Genomic DNA, 24,646 nt, shown 5'->3' on the forward strand with positions numbered 1-24,646 from the left:
CGGAGCTTTAAAAATGACCACATACAACATCAATTACAATATTGAATGAAAAAAAGAAACATTTTACTACATTATTTCCCCTTTTCTTTGCTTAGTATTTAATAAAGGATCACTGGTGTCAGGCATTCCGGGCGTAAAACAAGAACTGTCATCCCAGGAAGACAAGGTTATTCATGCATACATGGGCATTGATCCAACCAGGCCCAAAGCATTGGTTAAAACAACAATAGGAACAATAAAGCCAATAGGAAAATCAGTATAACAGCATAACCACAGTTCCTTTTCCATTCAGTCCCAAGTGCATTATGCAAATACAATGAACAGTGCTAAGCATATTCTTTCATATAAAAGTATAGATGTCCACTTTTGGGATTTTACAATTTTTTTCTTAACAATGCTTTTTCATGAGGCTTAGGTTTAGTAATTACGAAATGAGTGATGATTTGGTCCTTTTAGCTTTAAAGTATATCCCTGAGGGTTTGCACAGCTTTCAAAACATAAAACCGAGAAGAACTGAATTTATGGTATGTTTGTTGAAAGAAAATGCAGTGCTGGGTCATTAATAAGGACAAAATAGTCAAATAACGTCAAAGGATATGAGGAACTATGAACCACATTTCACTAAATGTCTCAACAAAAGGTATGGAATTCAATGTAAGAGCTAGAGTCTCTCAATAAAAATGAAATGCACTTAACCATATTCCTTCACGGAAGAATAACCTACAATTAAGGTTTGAACTTTCCCCCACATGCTAAGGGTGTATTCACACTTGTAGTTCGGTTCTCTGGGTTCTTTTGATAAGAAAACCAAAAAAGAAATGAAACATTTAGTCCTGGTTTGCTTAGCGTTCACACTATTTTTACACCAAATCTAAAGATACAAAACAAAACAATAAATGGCTTTTATGACATTTTATGACATATTTTGTGACAGAACTTATTGAACATCCAAAACAATACCTATTTTTAGGGTTGCATCCATATTTAGTTCGTTTGGAAGTGGATCGAGACCCATCTTTTCAGGGGTCTGATTCTGCTTTTTGGTGTGCACCAGGGTTCGGATGGCACTTATGCAAATGAACCGCACTAACAGAGCAATCGCACCCGAGTTCATTTTAATCAAATCAAACCAAACCTGGCAAGTGTGAACACACTCTAAAGTGTGTGATTTTTAACAAAGTTAAACAAACACTTCTCTTTGGGAAGCATCGTCCTGAGGTACATGGATTTGCATGAGCGCTTCTACCCGCTCCATGTTGGCCAGAGTTGGGGAAAGATCTGGGACTGTGGGTGTGCAGGGTGAGGTTAAGAGAAAGTCGCAGTCAAAGTTTGCGAAGGGTTCCAGGGTCAGGCCTCGACGGGATTTGGCAGGCCGGTCAGGCCGGTTCTTCAGCTCCAAGATCAGCTCCATGGGGGTCTTTTGGAGCAGATGGGAATCAAATGGCGTGCCGTGGAAAAAGGTTTGGCGCTTGAAGCGTTCCAGTGTCCGAAGGCGACGTATTGGAGTCTTACAAAGAAGCTGAGGGGAGAAAAATTGGGTTTAAATGATTGAAGTAATGCAGTTATTACTTGAAAGAGACTTGCAATTTGTTAAAAAGTGACATATCAACACCAGGAATTAGTGCTCTGCCTTAATTGTTTTAAAGGTCCTCACAGTAAAGAATCACAAATAAGATCAATTATTGAGCTTAAATAGAGTTTTAGTTAGAAATTGCTAGGAAATTTCACAAGTACTTACAAAGAAACTGCAAGTAACACATTGAATTAAAGATGGCATTTTGAAATAGTAAAACTTGCTCCAATAATCTTAAAACAATTATTTTTTTTACAGAGTAATCTCACGTTTCCTCTATAATTTCACAAGGGGTCTCAAATTGTTCAGAATCACAATAAAAAAAAAGAAGAAAAAAAAGCTTTCAGTATGAACTCTTCTAAAATGATCTGAATTAAACGACCCAAATAATCTAAGCAATCCATTTTATAAAGGGATTTTTTGAATGATTTTGAAAAATATTTTTTAATGATCTCATTTGTGTCTATTTTTAGGGAATTTCAGAGACAAAATTGATACTACTTTGAACATTTTGGTGAATAAAGCTCTCCATCAGGTGTCCAGGTCTCACCTCTGTAAGCAACAGAGCAAAAGGAGGAGAGAAGTTTTTTGGCATCTCATAAGGGAAGCAGCGCACCCTCCTCAGCATGCAACAGTGATCCGGTTCTGGGGACACTGGAAACTGAGGAGGGAGGGGGAGTTAAGAATGACTTGGCAGAAAAGACACATCACACACACGCAAACGTGTCATTTCCCCCACAATGAGAAAAAAAAACACAATATGCAAATATATGTGCATTTGTCCTCACCTTTCCAGTGGCCAGTGCGAAGAGGAGGATGCCGAGAGACCACCAATCGGCAGTGTGGTTGTAGGGACCACCGCTAAGGACTTCAGGAGCTGAAGAGACAGATTTCATGAGAATCTTGCATACATTCCACACACAGCTAGACATAAACATCCTTTCATTTGCTCAGCCGCAAATATCAGTTAATGATTCATTTGGCATTTATGTACATTATTCCACATATAGTTCAAAGTAATTCTTTATTTGTTTTCATTTCTTGATTTATTGTAGATTTACCCATGTATTGAATTGTTCCACAAATAGTGAATGCCCTCCCTCCACGCTCAAGACGCCGGGACAAACCAAAGTCAGCCAGTCGTAAGTGGCCTGTAATAAGATAGACGTTTATTACTGATCATTTAAGATTATAGGTTATAAGGTTTCAATATTATTATTGTAGAAGACTATTAATTATTATTATTAATATCATATTATATATTTATGATTAGATGTTTGTCTGATGACATTTTAATTTTATAAGCTTTGACGTCATATTTCACTTCAGCATTTTAACAAACAAATATTGAAATATTGCAATAGAAATGTTGTGAATTGGATTATTTGTTAATATTGTATTGCTATCACGATGTCGTATTTGTGTAAATACTATAGTGTAGGCCTATTCGGAAAGCGTGAAGCCTGGATGTTCCGGAAGATTCCATGTTTACATGAAAAAAGTGGACACATACCGCCCTCTACTGGAGTGACTAAAGAACACAGGCTGCCTTACCCTGATCTGTTAGAAGGACATTTTCCATCTGTTAAAAATACAACAGTGAATGTTTTTAAGACATTTTAGGGATCATATTTATTATCATTACATCATTATATAAAACAGTGTATACCTTCACATCACGGTGGATGATTGCACAGTCATGAAGAAATCCTATAAACAGAGATGATACAACATGATTATTGTGATAAGCATTCATAGCTACTGTACTTGAACAAAAAATTTATTTAAGTGCTTGACAAAATGTCAAGGTATTTTTCATTAACAGGATCAGTAAAAATCTATAATATAATATAAAATTTGGTCAGACTTTAGATTAGGGTCTGATTCTCACTATTAACTAACTATTAACTATGACATTTGCCTCAATAAACTTATACATTTAGGTATTGGGTAGGATTAAGGGATGTAGAATATGGTCATGCAGAATAAAGCATTAATAATGTGATTTATAAGTACTAATAAACAGCCAGTATCCTAATAAAATGCATGCCAACAAGCAACTAGTTAATAGTGAGATTTGGACCCTAAACTAAACTGTTTCCTTAAAATGTATATAATGCAGCGGTTCTGCATGTTTTAGAAAGGTTAATTTAAGACATTTTAAAGAACTTTTCACGATTAAGTAAAGAAAATTTAAGGAATAAATTGAAGGAAAGACAATACGTCAATATGTTTCCCACATTAAAAACACAATGAGTTGTATTAGCAATATTTCACTGTTTAAAAATACAACTTTTAACAGATATCAGTTACTTTTTAATTCATTATCTTTATAGTTGTGGTGTGGACTCTGCTATTCTTTTACATTTAGAATGATTTTTAGAACTATATCTTTATTGTTATCACCTTTAGACCTGCAGAAACCCTGTAATACACCACAGTCCAATTAATATTAATATTTTTATTCAGCAAGGACACATTAAAATGATCAAAAGTAACAGTTAACACATGTATAAGGTTACAAAAGATTTCTTATCTATAAATATTTTATCTATAAATATTTCTACAAAAATATTAACCAGCACAACTGCTTTCAACATCGAGAAAATGTATAATTGTTTCTTGAGCACCAAATCAGCATATTAGAATGATTACTAAAGGTTCATAAGCATCCAAGATGAGCGTCATTGCTTACCTAAAGCAGAACCCAATTCAGCAGCAAACACTTTTACCACATCCTCTCTGAACTGACCAATCATCACCCAGTATGTGTACAAGTCTCCTGTGCTGCAGTAATCACACACTAGAGAGGGAATAAACAGAATCAAATCACATGACCAGTGCCTGAATGTGCAAATCCCAAGCACAGATAAACATGAACACAAACATCCAACTGATACATGGAAAGGGCAAGTGAACGCAGAGTAAACATCTGTCACTTTGGGAGATGACCAGATTCATAATACATCAGTCAAGACCATCTGTTTCAAACAGTTATGCCCTCACCCAGACCACTGACTGGTAAAACATCATGGTTTAGACAAAGTACAGAACATTCTGGCCTGGTTTCACAGATAGGGCTTAGATTAAGCCAAGGATATGGCCTTAGTTCAATTAGGACATTTAAGTAGCTTTTATAAATGTGCCTGATACTGGTGAAAAAAATACTGGTGCTTACTTGAGATAAAACAATGGCACTGACATAGTTTAAGATACATCAATGCAAGTTGCTTTTAGTTAAAAGCGCTAAAATCGGTCATTTGTTCACACTTTTACAATTTTCTACATGGTGAATGGCACATAGTGCACTGTATAAGGGATAGGGAATGATTTTAGACAGTGTAAACACTGGAGCGAATGAAGTCTGGTTTCACGTTAGTGTCACGCAAACCGCCACAGTCCAGAGACACGATAGAGTGGATCATATGATCGAGTCGGCACAGACCACAAACATATCAGACCCATGTGAATTCTGCACAGAATGCTATATTTTAAAGCAATATGGGGGAGAGACGGTCAGAGATTAGGAGGAAACTGTAGCTTTACCGAGCTCAGCGGCTCTGGCCGAGCTGTCTAAACTAAACGCTATTGGCAATTTAAAAAAAGGGTCGGAGCTGTTGGATATGTCCCGCCCTGTCTTAAATTACATCAACACATTGAATAATGCTGCACTTCAATTGGCCTTTAAGCCTTGTCTGTGAAACTGGGCATCTGTGTTATTAAATAGGATCTTAAGCTTTAAGATCCCAGTGATTTAAACAAATCCCAATAGTGATCTAGACTGAATAAAGTGTCAAAACAGTGCAGGCTGTGAATGAAGGAATCAGGTGGTAATCAAGTGGTGGTAAGGAAGTGACACGTTCATCGTAGCTTTAGCCAGGAGAAAGCGTTCAAGGGGTGAACTGAACATCAAAGTAGAAGAAGAAAATTCACTTTCACAAATCCAGTCAGGATCACTGGGAAATCAAACACTGGGGAAAAAGGACTTGAGGTTTGGATTGAGGTGTCCTAAAACATAGGAGTGTTACTAATGCTGCCTTCACGTGCTACCGGGATTTATCGTAAATACGAGTTTCCTAGATAAAAATTGGACATGAACGCCCTCTCAATTAGTATTTACCACTGGAAAGATCGGGGATAATTTTGATACCCAAGATCCCAAGTTGGGTGGGCCATAAACTTGGGATATCTTCTATCTCAAGATGACGACACGTGACGTTATATCCTGAGCTTTTCTGAATTATGCGTTTCTATGGGACCAAGTAGGAGCTCTCAAACAATTCCCATCTTACAAGCTGTATTTACAAGCTATTCGAGGACATGAATGCTATAAAAAGTTGAAATCACGTAATTACGACATGGCGTGAACGCACCTTTAACTCCACCCTTGATCAAACACACCTGAACAAGCTAAGCAAGGTCTTCAGAATTACTAGAACATTACATGCAGGAGAGTTTGATCCAGGCTGGAGCTAAACTCTGCAGGAAGTGCATCTCGAGGGCCAGATTTGAGAACCCGTTCTAGAACATTCTGGCCTGTCTAATTCAGAAATAACAGTCTGTGGGTCACTTTACATGCTAGCACTATTTAAGAACTACTTGGGACTATTTGATATTAAACTATAGATGGTTGCAGAGGTCTTGGATCCTGCTCCTGGAGACCCACTGTCCAGCAGAGTTTAGCACCAACCTCAATCAAACACACCTGGACCAGCTAACCTCACAACAATGTGCCGAAGGTTGAAGGTTGGAACAAGTGGACTAGTGAGATAGAACTAGTGAGATAGTGGGTCTCCAGGAGCAGGATTATAGACTTATGGATGATTGTACAGTATATCTAAACATTAGAAACATCATGAAATCAGCAACATGAAGTGCAGTTTGGGTAGTTCTCAGTCTCATAATTTGTAGACAGCGTGGCAGACAGAATCAGAGTAAGAAATGTAATTGAACTGTGAAGTGTGCATGGTATATTTTACACATTCTCACAACTATCTACACAAGCCATTCCAAAGGTTGAAATAAAGTGACGCTTCCAAAACATTGTTCTGTTTGGTTTTTGCGCATCCAGACACAGCAACATTTGCTCAACCAATTGAGTTTGGGGCGGAACTACCTGTTTGGCCAAATTATGGCGGGCGGGGGGTGTTTGGTAACCCTGTTTGACAACAAGCATTTTTAAACTCTTTAGTTAATTTAATATTAATAATTATTAGGTGCATCGATTCTAAAATAAAATGCCTGTAAACATTTTAACACGGATCATTCACTAATGTTCAAAATATTGGAGTCAGGTTTTCTTAATTTTTTAAATATTTTAATTATCAAGGGGGCATTAAATTGATCAAAAGTGATATTTAAGATTTTACAGTGTTACAAAAGATTTCTATCGCTGTTCTTTTGATCTTTTCCATTCATCAAAGAATCCTGTAAATAAAATACATCATGGTGTCCACGAAAATATTAAGTAAAACACTGATATTAATAATAAGAAATGTTTCTTAGCACAAAAATCAGCATACTAGAATGATTTCTGAAGGATCATGTGACACAGGAATAAATTAAAAATATTACTTTTTTTACTGTATTTTTGATGTCTTTATGAGAAGAGCCCCCTTTCAAAAACATTTAGAAATCTCACTGACCCCAAACTCTGAAAAGTAGTGTATCATTTCAGATTACATGTCCTCTTCACAGCTGCACACAGATTTGAAGTGGAATGACAGTTTGTGAGAGCTCCAGGCAGATTGTCGTGTCTCGGTGGGGACAGGGCCACATGGCACTTTGTGTGAGGGGAGACTGATTTAGTGGTGGGAAAGGCAGGAGGAGAGTTGGGGCAGGGGTGTGTTCTGATTCACTCACTAATGTAGATGTGTCGCTGGGTCTGCCAGCAGTCCTGCAGGTCGTGGACAAAAGGGTGGCGGACCTGACGCTGCAAGGTAACAGTTTGACAACAAGAGCACAGGCACAGTGAGTCACAAACCTCTGTGGGTTTTGAACTCGACCTCTTCATGTACCAGGGTGATAAAGAGACCTGCTAATATTCATCCTAGCTCTCTTTCAGTGAATTTGCATTTATTCCCTTTCTGTTACTACTAAAACACACACCACCTCAATCTCCATAGTACTTATGACATAAGCTAGAAGTCAGTGCCTGTAAAAGATGACACAGACCATTTAACCTAATGAAAATGAGGACATTGTTGAAAAGTGAGGACTTGGGCTCACCTGGACTATTACTTCCTCCTTTGACTGCTCCAAAACTCCCAAGCGCAAAATCTCAGATTTTGGAATAACCTGCATTAGACAAAATAAATCACAAATGGCAATTGAACATCACTCTGTTACTATGACAGGCTGTTTATTCTTTCTCATGAAGATGAGGTCACCGTTCACAAGTGTGGGGTCAGTACGTTTTTATTTTTTTATAAATAAATTTAGACTCTTATCCCACAAGGGCGAATTAATTTGGTCAAAAGTGACACTAACAGTATTTCTATTTTACAGTTTTTCTCGATTACTTAAACACTATAACCAGGCTTTAAAAATGTAAAAAAAAATTCTAAATTCTAAAATTCTAAAATTTAAACTATATTCCCTAAACATTTCCCTAAACTATAAACACTATTCCCTGTTTTGACACACGAGTCAGATTTGTTGAACTGTCACTGCAAAACTCTACACACAAATCCCTTTATTTCTCATTGCTTAGACCATGTTGTCATTTAGAAAGCACTAGCATTCAATATTGTTCACTCAAGTCAGCACAGCTTCAGCTCAGTTAGCACACAATTACCCAGGTGGAAACACTAAGAGTCAAAATTGAACATACATCAATCAGATCCTTCAATAGATAGATAAAAGGGCCCAAATCAGTTTGAGTTTTGGAACAATGGATCCAGAAAAACATGAAGGAAGAGATCGAGGATGGATAAGAAGGAGGAGGAGGAAGGGCAAGGGAAAGAAGTCAAGAGTCTCAGATGAAATTCAAGCACTCTAGTTGCCCATGTCTTTGTCAATGGTATGACTATGAGGGAGGCTGGGCTATGAGTAAGGCCAAATTTGAGTCGCTTTACCGTCGCCTCAAGAACCTTCAGGGAGGTGTGGTGGCAAACAAAATTCTATCACTGAATAAGAGACAAACATTTCCAATAGTCTTTGATGAGGTTTATTTTCTTGCAAGAAAAGGCCAGCAGTTGTATAGTCACACAGAGTGGCTGCAGAGTGTGACAGTGAAGGGAGGGCATCCTTTCTCCTTTATAGTCTTGACTCCAGAATGTTATCTTTCTAGGCCAATGATGGTATTTCAACCATATGTGGAACATTATTAGACTTGTTCATCATATTGTCTCCTTGAGTGGAGGCCCTGTCACGTACCAACATTCTTTACCATTCCAATACACTTTCATATTACAATAAGGTTTGTGTGTGCTCTTTTACTGTCATATGATGGTCATACACATCTTAAGTAAAAAAAAAAAAAAAAACATTTAGAGGAGAGAGAAAAAAAAAGAAAAAAAAAAAGAGTAAAACAGCCCTTTTTTTTTTGCATTGTACTGTGTACATGAATGAATAAAAATGTGCCAATGTATCCATTTTGTGTTCATCATGTGTAAAGGTTTGTGAGGGGGGGAACCACAAGCAACATAACTTACCAGTTTTGGAAATGTTGTTTTGAATTTATTGCACCAGTGTGTAAGACTATGTTGTAGTGTGTGTGATTTTGAGGGCTTGTGTGTCCTGTCTGAGGGCAAAGTTTGGTTTTTCAGCAAGAGTGAATGGTTTTGAGTGTAGAGCTTCATTTTGACCTGAAAATAGGATGTTTGGGGAATTGGGGGAGACGTTATGGATTTGTGTTTACAGTTTTGAGAATACGAGGCATAGTTTCAAGAAATGTGTTTAAGCAATCGAGAAAAACTGTAAATGAATGCTGTTCTTTAGAACTTCCTATTCATCAAAGAACCCTGAAAAATGTATTATGGTCTCTGCAAAAAATATTAAGCAGCAAAAACAGTTTTCAACATCAATAAAACGTTAAGAAAATTACTTAAGCACCAAAGCAGCATATAAGAATGATTTCTGAAGGATCATGTGACACTGAAGACAGGAGTAATGATGCTGAAAATACAGCTTTGCTATCACATAAATTAAAATTTTTATATTCAATAAATAAATAGTTTAAAATTTTAATAATATATGTTACAGTATTACTGTTTTTTAATCAAATAAATGCTGCCTTGGTGAGCATAAGTGTCAGGGATACTCAGACACAGAAATGAGAGAGATGGAATATGGACACAACGGGAAAGTTTATTGAAATCCAGCAGGAACAACGGAGAACAGGTGAGTATTGACTGGATTAGTTTTACAAGGGTAGATGGAGTAATGTAATTTTACTACAGGACGTCTGTAATATAATTGGCCAAATTCGCCCAGGATAAGAAATCTCAGTAAAACTAGCAGAAGTGGGAGGGGTAACTCGATTTACGCACCACCGTCACCTTCCTGATATAATATGCACAAACACATATAATAAAAATAACCTATATATAACAGTAAGGTCCGATCAAACGATTTATTAATTACATTTATTAAATTCTAATTGGGTTCTGTTGGTAATAGGCACTTACCTAAAGCTAAAAGAAGTTTCGTGCCACAGACTTGACGTCCCACCGCCTAGAGCGCAACTAAATGCTTTTTCAAGCGCCTCCATACTTGAAAAACCGTGGAAAAGTACTTCTAAACAGGAAATTACGGAATATTTACGTACATATTTACAGTGGGTTAATTCACACGGGATTAGTATTACCTGAGGTCATTTTTCCGGACCTTTTTACAGAAGGTAAAAGTCGCTGTAATCTTTACTGACATTGTCCATAATGATTACTGAGATGGCACATTCGGACGGGACTAAAATCACAGAGAAGCTCTGGTAATAATTACTTTCCCCCACCTCTCCATGCTAAACTAATCCTGTACGAATTAGGCTTTATCTGTTGCAGGCGGACAAGACGATGCACACAACCAATGAAGGAGGCTGAGGAGATGAGGAGCTGGGAATCTTGGAGGTAGTAATGGGGATAGACTTGTAGTTCACTTGTAGAAGACACTGAGATAACTTGGATATTGCTATGTTGAAACAGGTAAGCCTTCACAAGGTGAGTATCAAAGTAAGTTAATTAGTCTTTGCCATTGATGAGACCAGACAAAGAGCTGAATCCGAAATCGCCACCTAAACCCTCATTCACTATTCCCAACGTTAGTCCACTAATACTGTTCACTTGAAGGAGTGAATGAAAACGAGTGAGCGAATTCGGACAGCCGTTGAGTGTACATCGGTTGTACACTCGTTATTGCGGGGCAATGTGGGATTAAATGAGTGTACTGAATAACGTCCACTATGGTTTTGGACACCACAAATGGCTGTCCCCTCAAATAACGCATATATTTATAATGCTGATGACTTAATGCTGTTATTGATGTTTGCAGTGCAATATTTGACCGGAGAGGTAAAACTAATGATTATTTTACATCTAGCATTCTGCCGGCTTTGAATCAGACACAGAGATCAAGTAGTGCATAAGTTACAATTTATTTGAATGAATGAATTATAGCATTTATTTGAATTCATTATCAAGAGAGAGAGGAGTGAGAGAGAGCGATGATGCTTGTGCGAATTACCTGAGTCTGTTGAGCATCTCTCTCTCTTAACATTAAAGCTGTGAGTTTAATTACTTCAAAACCAGCGATGTTACCCCCTCGTTGCTATGCATGTCCTATGTATGAATGTCTTTACATTATAATAAACCTAAAGGTTGGCAACTCAAATATGAGATAGTTTTGATTTGTTTGACATTTTTTGTGTAATTTCCTGTTATATTTATTAGTTTTAAATGTGTAAAATAGTAATTAGAAACAATGAGTAGGTGCGTACAAACATTTGATTGACTTATAGACAAAGTTTTTACCTTAACTGCGTAGGTCTTTTGCTTCGACTTATCCTTGACCTTTAAAATGGGACCAAAAGATCCTTTCGCTATGTAACCCAGGACCTAGGGGTTGGACGATAAGATAAAATACTGTGAAAAACATATAAAATTAATAAGAAACTGTTGACTAATAAGTGAGGTTATTTTCACCTTTTGCCCTTGGCATCTCTCACCTGAAAATGTTCATGTCCTGGGACATTACGGTGGGGGAATTCAGGAAGAAACATGTTGATAAAGCTCGGAAAACTCCATTCCATGCAGAGTTTCTCAGGGCCCGGTAATGAGGAGACGAGGTGCTCAGGAATGGATGGCTCCTTGTCACAAATCATTCTATGTGATCCGATTCGTAATGGGTTGATTTTGCAGAGCCCAGCTGGGAGAGAAATACCCACAGCAGAGAGAAATCCCCTCCATCTGGATATTTGTGATTGCTCCTCCAACCCTGTGTTCTGCTGTGAATGAATGTCATTAAATAATCATTACATGGTTACTCATATTCCAGCAATGACCTATTTTTCAACATGCTCATTGGTGTTTCTGTATGGACACTTTGCAATCCCAGCAGTCATTATAGATCACCATCTTTAATTTTAAATAATAACAAAAAACGTACTAGGAGAAAATAATGGGTTCTAAACGACATAATTTAAGGGAAAAAAATACATATTTCATGGTTAAAATTAATTGTTTTTTTTTTCCATGTCCCAACACCCGTCAATTATGGATGAATAAAAATGGAAACATCCGCTAGCTGCCCGCCCCATAAGCATGCCGTCAAAAAAACGCGTCTCTGTAGGCAGCCTAGGCTCTGAGATCTGCACACAAAAACAATTGGTTTCACCAACCAATCAAAACCAAAACAAATAGTGTTCCAACCAATCACTGACAGGGGAGGGTGTTGTGAGGTTTTGAGCCAGCTTCTTCTTCAGCTCCGACTTCGCAAGCAGCCGTGCACAAGCACAAAACCTCACAACACCCTCCCCCTGTCGGTGATTGGTTGGAACACTATTTGTTTTGGTTCTGAGTGGTTGGTGAAACCAATTGTTTTTGTGTGCAGATCTCAGAGCCTAGGCTGCCTACAGAGACACGTTTTTTTGACGGCATGCTTATGGGGCGGGCAGCTAGCGGATCGTTAGGAAAGATTAGATGAATGTGATCATTTTTGGGGGGGCCTGAATTCACTGATACAACCTTTAACAAGTGTTAAAATGATTTTAGTGTGTTTTGTGTGATCTGGCATATGTGGTTTATGAAGACACAAATGTGTATAATGGCATTGGTATTACAACATAAAGGTGGTTTATGAGGACACTCATGTAAAACAAAATGGCTTAAAAAACATACTAAACTGTGTTTTTTTTATTAAAAAAATGCTGAATGTTTTCTGTGATGGGTACATTTAGGGGTAGGACTAGTGTAGGATAAATATACAGTTTGTACAGTATAAAAATCATTAAAGGTGCAATAGGTGAGAAATGCTAACTTAGCATTCGATCCCACCCTCACTTCAAATCGCCATCACAAATTGCGTACATGAACGCGCTGATGACGTATGATGTCTGCGTTAACAGGCTGCGCAGCGGTATGCAAACACACGTTGACTGATAGAGAACACATGCTATTATTTCATTCGGACCGAATGCGATGATTGAACGAACATTTTATGGTCCTACGCCTTCCACAGACTATATATATTTATAAAAATACATTTAGACCGCTTAACATAGTGATTGCTATCAGGATATGAGGAGAATTTCAACCAGCATAACAAAAAAGTTTTCTGTAGACAATCACTTATTGCACCTTTAAATCTATGGAGAGTCCCCATAAACCATATGCCAGTTTGTCTCTGTGTGTGTGTGTGTGTGTTTGTGAATAAAATACGCTTGTGTAAAATTTCCACCTCTTCGTGGGATGTTTTATTCTTTGTCATCATTACCTCAACAAAATGATTTTAAACTCATGCTCATGGGAACAACATTAAATAATAAAATTATAATGCAGTCCTAGCAAAATCAAATAGTCAGTATTACCCCAAAAATTTTCAATTGTGTCATTACTGCATCATTGACGGTGACCGTGTCTAGTTAGTTGTAATGATGAATTTAAGAAAAACAAATGTGTATAGTTAGTTTGAAACAGATAATCAAATATTGCATGCATTTAAATGTGTGTGTGTATAAATTCAAAAGTGCCTATTAAAGGAATCACTTTAATATTCATATAAATTAAAGGATGTTAGTCATACAGCTTGTCCTTTGGCTTTGCTTTCAGTTCAAATCTACACAGATGTGAAATGACTCAAGGAATTATTGTGCATTAGACATAATTTATTGGTCATTACAGTGGGTAAATAAATGTTTTAAAATCACTGTAATGCCCTGCTTGTCAATAAAAAACAATGTTCTGCAGCTTCATAAGACCTTAGTTGTATATAAAATAACATATATACTTTTATATGACATGCTTGTATAATGTGTGACTTAAATTGCCCTAGTAAGATTTGGCTTTTAAAATAAACGTACGCACTGCTATACTTTTACAACTGGAGCTCAAACATAAAAGTAGCCTAACACATGCACAGTGAGCAGCCATCCTGAACACATGGTTTCTTTCTGCAAAGTAACTTTTTTCCATCATTCATAATAATAAAATAATAAAAAGACTAACCTTGCTGTTTTTGCTAGCATCGGCACCCATCACATTTGTCGCTCAGCGTGAAACATTAGTTGAATCTACACTAGTGTTCATCCATGTTGTCGCCTGTAGTTTCAGTGACAGTGAGTGACAGCACTACCTATGTGCATAACTGTTCTAATCGCTCAAGTATGGACAGGGCAATGGCTTTTACATTGTGTCTTACACTGAACTATGAAGACGAACTCATTTTCCATCAAAGCGTTATCGGTCTGACAGATATGGCGACAAAAACAAGATAATCTCCGATGGAGTCGACGAATACTGCGCATCCTCCCACGCACGTTGCTGTCACCCAATCATATTTTTTGCTGAGTTTTTAGGCCACGCCCACTCGAGCGCCCTCTCAAAATAGTATCAGGAGCAGTCTGGGCTGAATTATTGACGCCTAGTTTCATCCAGTGATGAAACATGACGCTTTTAAACATTAAACAAAATAAGATCATGCTTCCAGTTAATTTACAGTTTTATGACTGTGTTGTTATTGCATTAGCGTATAAGCTACTTGTTGATTTTTTTTATCTTGTTTCTGGTACAGCTCTGCATATTTTTATGTCTATCTTTTTTGACAGGATTGGGACACTTTTGCCATTGTCCCAATCAACCTGAATTCACCCCTAGCTTTCCTGACGAGCTTATTTAAAGTTATACCTACAAATTGTGCCGTATAAAACTCAAGATAAATGTTGAAATGTATTTATTTGTGCTCTAGTATTATGGACATTGCTATTTTAGTATAATTGTGAAAGATTTTATTAATATTTTGAATTCATTTAGATTTTTATGTATTAAAGTTTAAGCATTTTTCAAATTGTTATTAGTTCTTGTTTTTTGTAAAAGCCAACCATTTCAGTTGTAGTTATTTTAGTAGGCTACATCAAGTTTAACAGTTGAAATATTTTTTTATATTTTATTTTAGTTCAGTTAATTTATTTCAAGTAGACCTAAAAAAATAAAAAATAAAAAATAAATCTTTAAGGTTTTAATCTTAGATCACTATAATAACCCATGGTTCTGAATTATTGTATTTGCATTTTTGTCAGTTACTGACAATGCTTTTTTATGTCCTGTGACAACTGATCTGTTCAGCAGATTGCATAAGACAAGGGATTGGATTATCTCTGTGTTGTTGGTATATGACTGAACAGTTGGTATGACTGAAATTATGAAAACATGCTGTCTATGAACCTTCAATATATTTTTAACATTATTTCTGATTCATTGATTAGATTTTTTTTATGTTTTGTTGTCTTAAATGTATTGATGACAAAAAGAGCAGTAGTACACTACAATAAAACATTTAAACAATACAATTTAAAAAAAAAATGTACATACAATACATCACATATTATATTCGATAAAAGTAAAGATCATTGATCACATAATGGATAGACTTAAGCCATGCAGTTTTATGGTAATTTGACAAATAATAAACATGCGTCACAGTCTCATGATACAGTTTAGCTTTAACTCCTCTCTCTCTGTCTTTGTTTGTTTTGCTCACAAATATGCACATACACACAAGTCACGTGCTTCAGAATAACAGATTATAACAGTAGCTGCATAATTGCCCATAATGCATGAACGATGATGCTAAACGCAATGCTGAAATCATTCTTCTACAAAGAGCAACCACATGTGGCCCCTTTAGACCACAGGTGAGGCACAGAGAGGAAATATTAAATAGCAACATTTTCACAACAATGTAATCAACTGGGCCTAGTATGGTGTTTTAACTGATTCACTCCTGATATTTCATTTCAATATTTCTTTAAACGATACACACTAAAACATGAATATATGAATAATTTAGATCAAAATATTCAAATAATTTTGGATAAAAAACGTGCTTTATTATACAATTTGTGATATGAATTTTTTTTTTTTTTAATCTTCAATAATGACATTTGAATATTACATTATAAAACTTTGCATTTTGCAAACCCGCATGGGATTAAGGTTTCTCCACTCTTGTAAATTTAAACCACTGAGCTAACAACAATAAATGGGGATCGAATCGAATCAGTGAAAAGGTTTGTGGCAATGTCATGAAGCAAAACATTTCTATTAGAAGATATTTTATAATATTTTATTAAAGGAAATTTTGCCAAAGTATTTTTTCTCTACAAAGGTCTATTCTTTATGAATAGGTAATACTACCCTTCCTATGGCTAACGCATGGCTCGTGAATATTAATTAGGTAAATACTGCTTGTCGTTCAAATACAAATGCGTGACTTATTATAATATTAAGCATCCGCCGTTCAGCCTTCGCCATAGTAATATTTGTAAATTCGCATCCCGGAAGTTCAGTTGTCAAAATGGCGACGCGCATTGCAAGCATGAGATTCTTGTATCCAATATTTCAACCAGCTTTGACATTGCGATGTAATGCCGTAAATATCAAACGATATGTACGTAGACGCACATCTGTATCTGGATTAATTTCAGTGAATGAGTCGATAGAAAATTCGAAACAAGTCGTCAGTCAAACCAATGAACATTCAATAAAAGACAACATTTTCAGAAACCCTGAAATAGCGAGAATTCAACCCGAGATTGCTACAAATGTCAGCCAAAGTGACAGCAACTCGCATTCAGTTCAGTTCTCACAATTACGTCGGGAAAGGGTAATTGACGACCGCCATGTCGCTGCTCAATCCTCATTCTCCCGTTTCGGAGAAGTTGATGGTTTGCTGTATGAGAAATCACAGCCTGGCGACAAATGTTTGACGTGAGTGATACTCTTTATCAGACTTTATTGATATTTGTTACTTCCAGTGCCTGAGAGCAGCCTACAAAGATTAGTCTAATATCAAGTGCACTAATTATGTTTTTTGCTAAAGTTTAAGACAGAAAGAAATGAGCAACAATTTTGACAAATATCATGGCAATGATATATAAAACTATTTTCACTTGAAATGAAGACATAAAAAGCTGTTTTGCTCTACGTGGAGCGGGTCGCCATCTCATGGGCGCTGTCATGATGATGATGTTCAGCAATGTCATGATGATGATGTTCAGCAATGTCATGCAGTTTTTTTTTTTTACTTTTTTTTTTATTACTTTTTCTCCAATTTTTTTTTTTAAAGATAACATTGAATATTAAATAAATGATTATATTGTATTGGAAAATAAAAGTATCGGCAATTTTGTAAACTTTATTCTAAATGCTAAATTCTTTATTCATAAATGCAGAATGTAACAAATTTGCTCTTATAATGAAGCCACTTAAAGCAATAGTTCACTTAAAAATGAAAATTCTGTCATCATTTTCTCACCCTCACGTTGTTCCAAACCTGTATGAATTTCTTTCTTCTGTTGAACACAAAAGAAGATATTTTGAAGAATGTTGGTAATCAGTTGACGGTAGCCAATGACTTCCATAGTAGAAAAAAAGAGAAATACTATAAAAGTCAATCAACTGTCTGGTAACCAACATTCTTTAAAGCAACTTATTTTGTATTCAACAGAAACTCATAAGGTTTGGAACAACATGAGGGTGAGTAAATTATGACATTTTAAATTTTTGGTTGAACTATCCCTTTAAGGTTATGAAAAACAAAAAAAGTATGGTAAAGTACTTTGAATCTGTATTTGGCATCTTGTGAATGCCGTTGTTGTTTGTTTAATCCCATCTTTGGAGTTACCGACTTTGGTGCCTGTTTTTATGCGATACTACATTCTTTAATTAAAAAAGACTCAGTTGCTAATAATATTAGTAGTAACTAGTTTTTATGCAACAAATGTGCAGTAAGTGCTATAGTCCCCTTATTTACTACATATAATGTTGCATTTAATCTCCATTTTATATGCAGGAAGTTGGTCAACATAGCTCGATCTAAGAAGCTTCGTGAGCAGCAAGGTAAAGTTGTTCTGGAGGGAAAGCGTCTTGTATGCAGTGCTCTGGATGCAGGGGCTATAGCACAAACTGTTTATTTCAGTTCTGTGGATGCACTGCGGGAGCTTCCCCCAGATAAACTCAGACGTACCAGCATTGTGAAAGTTAGGATGGAAGATCCTAAAATCTGGTCTGATCTTGACCCCTCACAAGACCTAATAGGTAAGAAGATGTAACTTCGTTATCAACAAAAAATAAATTGTATTGCTTATTCTGCAGCACCTTAATCTCAAGGATGTTTTGCAGAAGCCATGTGTGACGTGACATTCTCTAATTGCAGCCATATTCAAACGGCCTGAGGCTTCCCATTTAACATTCTCACAAGAAAAGTATGGCAAGCCTGTGCCTCTGACATTGATTTGTGACAACATGAGGGACCCAGGAAACCTGGGCGCAGTGTTACGCTCCGCCGCTGCCGCAGGGTGCCAAACTGTACTGCTGACTAAAGGTACCAGCAAAGCTTTTGTTTTGAAGTTTTGAAACTTTTCTCTTCCAAAGAATTAAAGGATTAGAATTAGAGTGATTTCTTTAAGGGGCAGTTAAAGGGGTGGTTGATTGATTTCACTTCTCTAACTTTAGTTAGTGTGTAATGTTGCTGTTTGAGCATTAACAACATCTGCAAAGTTACAATGCTCAAAGTTCAAAGCAAAGGGAGATATTTTCTTTTAAAGAAATTGCTTTTTAAAGGGTTAGTTCACCCCAAAATGAAAATTCTGTCGGTAATTACTCACCCTCATGTTGTTCCAACCCCGTAAGACCTTCGTTCATCTTCGGAACACAAATTAAGATATTTTTTATGAAATCTGAGCACTGGCTCACTCCTCCATAGACTTCTAGGTGACCGAAACTTGCTGGCCCAGAAAAGTTATTAAAGAGATTTCTAATATAGTCCAAGTGACTACAGTGGCTCAATCTTAAGTATATCAAGCGACGAGAATACTTTTTGTGCGCAAAAAACAACAAAAATAACGACTTTATTCCACTATTCATTTCCTTCTATCTGGGCCTCGAGTTAGTTCACGTAGTGTTTTTGCGCAGCGCGTCTGTGTTACACGTCACCACGTAGGCTCACTATTGGCCGACGCTGGTCATGTGTGTGATGCGTGTGATGTACAACACAGACGCGCTGCGCAAAAACACTACGTGAACCAACTCGAGGCCCAGATAGAAGGAAATTAATAGTGGAATAAAGTTGTTATTTTTGTTTGTTTTTGCGCACAAAAAGTATTCTCGTCGCTTGATAAACTTAAGATTGAGCCACTGTAGTCACTTGGACTATATTAGCAATCTCTTTAATAACTTTTCTGGGCCAGCAAGTTTCGGTCACCTAGAAGTCTATGGAGGAGTGAGCCAGCGCTCAGATTTCATAAAAAATATCTTAATTTGTGTTCCGAAGATGAACGAAGGTCTTACGGGGTTGGAACAACATGAAGGTGAGTAATTACTGACAGAATTTTCATTTTTGGGTGAACTAACCCTTTAAGGACCACAACAAACGGCTGGTAGGGACTACACAACATTCCTCCTGGGTTAGTGACATCACCAACCCTAAAATGTACATAAACCCCGCCTCCCGGGAATGCAATTTATAGATTATCATGACAGAATATGCTAATCAATGACTAGAAGATAGCTACACATCAGCAACATAAATTCATCAACTAACCATTCAGAAATGTCCTGTTGCTTCTACATGTTGTCACTTCTCTCCATCATTGACTCCGTTGACATCATCTGAGTCCGGTTTGAACATAAAAGGCTAAAAGTTTTAGAAATTTTCAGTGTGTGTGTGTGAGGTAAAAGGACACAAGCTGTTGAAGCTCCTCCCTCTGTGCTGCAGCTCATTTGCATTTAAAGGAACAGACACAAAACGGTGCGTTTTTGCTCACCCTCAAAAAGTGACAACTTTAACATGCTATATAAAAATATCTGTGGGGTATTTTGAGCTACAATTTCACATACACACTCCACCAAAATATTATGCACTTCTTGATGGAATTAACCTCTCAACATTTATGTGCAAGAGTCAAGCACTCTGTAAATCTTCCTAGCACATCCCAAAGACTTTAAATGAATTTAAGGTCTGGACCATTCTATGTTTATATATGTTTTATATTGTATTTTACAGTGATAATAATGTTTTATTTCACATAATTTTACATAAACAATAGGAACTTGATATTTAAAAAAAAAAAATGTTTTGTTTATAATTCAGGATGTGTGGATGTTTGGGAGCCCAAAGTTCTTAGGGCAGCCATGGGTGCTCATTTCCGTCTCCCTATAATCCCAAGCCTAACATGGGACGAGATTCCAAGTCACCTGCCTAAAACAGCAACCATTCACGTAGCCGACAACTGCAGCACCACCATGACTGAAGATGACCATACTGTAACCCCTAAAAAACAAAAAAAGCCATCTGATTACGGTTGGGTCAGAGGCCATCAGCACCCAAGGAAGGTGGAATATGAGGATGGCGACTTGTCTGGTTTTGAGGATTATGATAGTCTCAAATCCCTTGAGACTCGGTATTATTACATTGACTGGGTTGCTAGGCACACAGGCCTCATAATTGGTGGAGAAACGCACGGTCTGAGCCGGGAGGCTTTGCAATTGGCGGAGAGGACTGGGGGGCGGAGATTACTGATCCCCATGGTGCACGGTGTGGACAGCCTGAACTCTGCCATGGCTGCAAGTATTTTGCTCTTTGAAGGACGGAAGCAGCTGCTGTCTCTGGCTGAGAAGATAAGAATTTGACACAGACCACAACCTCATGAAATAAAGACATTAATGCCAGTGCCATGCAATGCTTACATAATCGTTATGTAATATGAACGTATCTGTGTGCTTTTCTGTGATATTTAAATATTTGTATGCAAATTAAAGTCTTTATTCTGATTAGGGGTTTCATTCATTCATTAAACAAAAGAAAACGGACAATGATTCTTGATTCATCAGATATTTCAAAAAAGAATAAATACTGTAAATATAGCACAACTATATAAACATATTACGAAAACAAGTGAAATATATACTGTAATAAATATAATTGACACAAATCCACTTGAATACTTGTACCACATGCATTCTTCCTCAGTCAGATGTTTAACTGAGCTGCATTCGTTTCAAAAATCGTATATGCTTTCAAATTCATATGAACTTTCTCAGAAAGTTTCTTTATATCAAGTGCACATTCTGCATTCTCTCAGTGAGAAGTTAGACTTTTAGCACGCTCTCTGTGTCTTCGTGTATTATTTATGGAGATTCCTTCTCTCCCTGTGCTTCTCCAAACAGCAGATGCAAGGCTCTGCAACTGTTGCATTATTTACGTGCCAACTAAACCATGTAATCTCAGGACATTTTATGCATTTGTGTGTCTTAGTTATTTTTTGTATGGAAATATCAACCGTAATATATCATGAAATTTGACATCTGTAATACTTCAGGTTCTTAAATTTTAAAGATTTGTCTATCTTTATAAAGGTGAGAAATAACTAGGCTTTTTAAGTACTTGCAGAATAAAGCCAGTAGAGGCTGCAATTGTACTGTATTTTGAGTTGGAAACATGGTGTGTAGTTAATCAACAGTGTTCACTATTCTGCATACGATCTTTGATTTGATGTGTGATGATACGTTTTAGTGCTTTTTGTGTCTTTGGTCATCAAGCTGGCTGGTTAATGTACATAAAACAAAGCTGACTACAAGAGCAATGATTGCCCATCCGTAACCAAGTGTCAGTGTGCATGTGAGAATATGATGATCACTGCTTACTGATGAAGTGGAATGAGGACCCAGCTGTTGATTAGGAGGGAAAGAGGAATTCATTACAAGGTAATTATGTGTCATCTAAGCTGTAATTGTGGCAAATCCATCCATCCATGCATACGTTGTCCTGTCCATTACATCTCATTTTCCATAAAGGATGCCAGGACAGAAAACAGGAACGCATTACATGTGAATGACCAATGGATCAACAATGGAAAACAGGCACAGTGATCAATAGAGAAATTGATTATGTAATTTAGGCTCAGTTGCACTGCCTGTTTCAGCTCTATTTATAGTACTGTTCTATATGACTAAAACTTGAGCGGTCACATCTTTTCACATCTTCATCTTTTGGGTCACAAGAATGTTGAATGCTTATTACAGATAATTACACTATTCAACACTAATGTAGTCTGTCATTATTGTAAAAAATAAAAATACTTGTACAAGCTTCTACCAATAGATGAAATACGGAGTTGCTCACAGCAATTAATCTATACCAGACCTGAACACAAGCCTATGGCAGTAGCGTACCAAAGGGAGCTGGAGAGGCAATAGAGAAGGGATCTATATCCGTGAAATACCATTCTGCTCTGTTAAATCCCCGTTCCAACCTTCGAGTAGCCTGGGGATCAACCCATTCACAAGGAGCATAATCCTATACTTCAAACCCCAATATGACAAACTGGTGAGGGAGGAGAAGTTTCCATTTCCATACTCTATCTAATTGTCAAGCTCTACTTGTGCTTAGTCCATGCTAGGGAGCTCAGCCCTACTTCAACTCCCAGTCGATGAACTGGGCAGGGCAACAGAATATCTATTTAGGCTCAACCTTACTTATATTCCTAAGGAGCATTGCCTTGCTTTAATACCCAATCTGATAGATTGGGGAGGGGGCGACAGGTGAGAGAATGGACATAGTCCACATTCAGATTGACCTGTTGAGCTATGCTCATTAGGATTCCTGCCAGGGAGCCCAACCCTACACGGGGTCTGGATTGCAAGGTGCAGTCACTTGACTCTCATCCATAAAGAAAAGAGCCAAGCGAGAGCGGAGATCTCTCTCCACGTCCATAACAGTGAGTGAATTCAGCTCCCTCGAGCCGAACACGCTCGCTCTACTCCCATTGGCAAGGCGCCTTCAAAGAGGATGCAGTGCCAGGGGAGAGATAGGTCACAAACAACCCAGGGCAACCTCATACAGCCCCTCCACTCGAGAATAGTTCTACTGCGTATAAAGACACTCCTAACCCTACCCCCCCCCCCCCCCCCCCACTGTAAATTCATCGCTATGAGTGCATCCAACTCATTTGGGAGCCAAACGCACTCCATTCAGACACTCGATTCTATCCCTCGAGAGAAAATCAAGCAACAACAGAGCTCTTATCTTCACACACACATAACCAAAGCAGCTTTCTGAGGACAAAAAAGCTGATGATGTGTAATGCAGGCACGCTTTTGTATGCTTGGGTGCTCCATGTGAGCTCATCGGACTGCCTTCGGCCAATAAGATTGGCATGAACTCTACAAACTAATTCAACAAAATGAGTTTCACATATCAGAGGTTGAAACAGTTCTTGATAACACTTTAGAATAATAGTCCTTCACTAAAAGGTGGACTAAGATGGTTCCTCATTAGGAAATCAATAATTACTTGAATTAGATTGGCATCATCAAGAACTATAAGTAACTATGACAAATTACGAAGAATTACTAATTAATGACTGATTACAACATTAACATGTCTGAGATGTAAGCAATTGTCTTTTTTTAAGCGGTCATAAAATGCATCACTAACTACTCAACACTCAACACTTGAGTAATTATGTTGCATTTTATGACTAAATTCAGAGTGAAAAAGATGATTGGTTACGTCTCAGTCACAGGTTAATGTTTTGATTAGTAATTAATTGGTAATTCTTTATAATTTGTTGTAGTTAGTTAATAGTTATTAATAAGGCTAATCTCATTCCGTAATTATTGATTACCTAATAAGGAACTATCCTAAATTTGATATTACTGATAATACTCATATCACTGATTAGTTAAGCTAATATTTCCAAATTAGTTAATATTAGTAGCTGAAGTGTTAATGTAGTACTACTCATTTGCCCTGCATGCCTTCATAGTTACTTATATAATAATTGTTACCCAGTTTTGAGGTTTATTGTAATATTCTTCTGTAAAGAGAACATTTTAATGCATGTTATGATTGCCTAAGGATATAGTTCGACTATAGCCCACATTAACTAGCACATCAACCCACGCCATCTGACAGCCATTCAACCTCTAAAAATTGAATTTCAAGGTAACAGAAAATGTGAGGAAGCAGAAAAGGACATTGTGACAGACTATTCATATGTGGCCATGGAGAGAAAATACTGGGAGGCAAGAAGCCATAGTACCTTCCATCCAGTGCTGATGAGAGTCTATAAATAGCAACAGAGCGAGAGACAAAGGGGGAGAGCGGTGAAGCTTTTGATGTCATCATTGTGGCAATTCTCTCGCAGTAGGCTGAGGTTTAATTGTACCTACATACATGCTGACCCCTATTTACTTCATAGACCCCTCAGGGACTTATTATCTTCTCCCTTTCAGGACCCGATATTGACAAGGGTTTTATCTCTTATCTCTTTCTCATTCACCTTTCTTAATTACCCACTCTTCACCAGCAGCTGTGTTTTGCTGTGTCCCGATCTGTTGACAATGGGTCACTCAACTTTCC

General features: G+C 37.2%; 2 protein-coding genes across 2 annotated transcripts; one reads left to right on the forward strand and one right to left on the reverse strand.

The window, feature by feature from the left end:
* Positions 1–36: 36 nt before the first annotated feature.
* On the reverse strand, positions 37–14,537 carry rskrb (ribosomal protein S6 kinase related b). The gene is made up of 12 exons (XM_084387271.1): positions 14,233–14,537; positions 11,736–12,014; positions 11,542–11,625; positions 7,802–7,870; positions 7,436–7,505; positions 4,269–4,376; positions 3,243–3,283; positions 3,128–3,155; positions 2,635–2,724; positions 2,362–2,450; positions 2,124–2,234; positions 37–1,519 (listed from the first exon to the last, which is right to left on the reverse strand). Exons 1-12 carry the CDS (start codon positions 14,260–14,262, stop codon positions 1,181–1,183), a joined length of 1,338 nt encoding a protein of 445 aa, XP_084243397.1. The 5' UTR covers positions 14,263–14,537; the 3' UTR covers positions 37–1,180.
* A 2,003-nt stretch (positions 14,538–16,540) lies between these two features.
* Positions 16,541–21,054, forward strand: mrm3b (mitochondrial rRNA methyltransferase 3b). Its single transcript, XM_084387590.1, has 4 exons — positions 16,541–16,992; positions 18,077–18,321; positions 18,440–18,607; positions 20,375–21,054. Exons 1-4 carry the CDS (start codon positions 16,580–16,582, stop codon positions 20,911–20,913), a joined length of 1,365 nt encoding a protein of 454 aa, XP_084243716.1. The 5' UTR covers positions 16,541–16,579; the 3' UTR covers positions 20,914–21,054.
* Positions 21,055–24,646: the final 3,592 nt, after the last annotated feature.

Source organism: Rutilus rutilus, assembly GCF_951802725.1.
Source record: "Rutilus rutilus genome assembly, chromosome: 18".
Classification (NCBI taxonomy): domain Eukaryota; kingdom Metazoa; phylum Chordata; class Actinopteri; order Cypriniformes; family Leuciscidae; genus Rutilus; species Rutilus rutilus.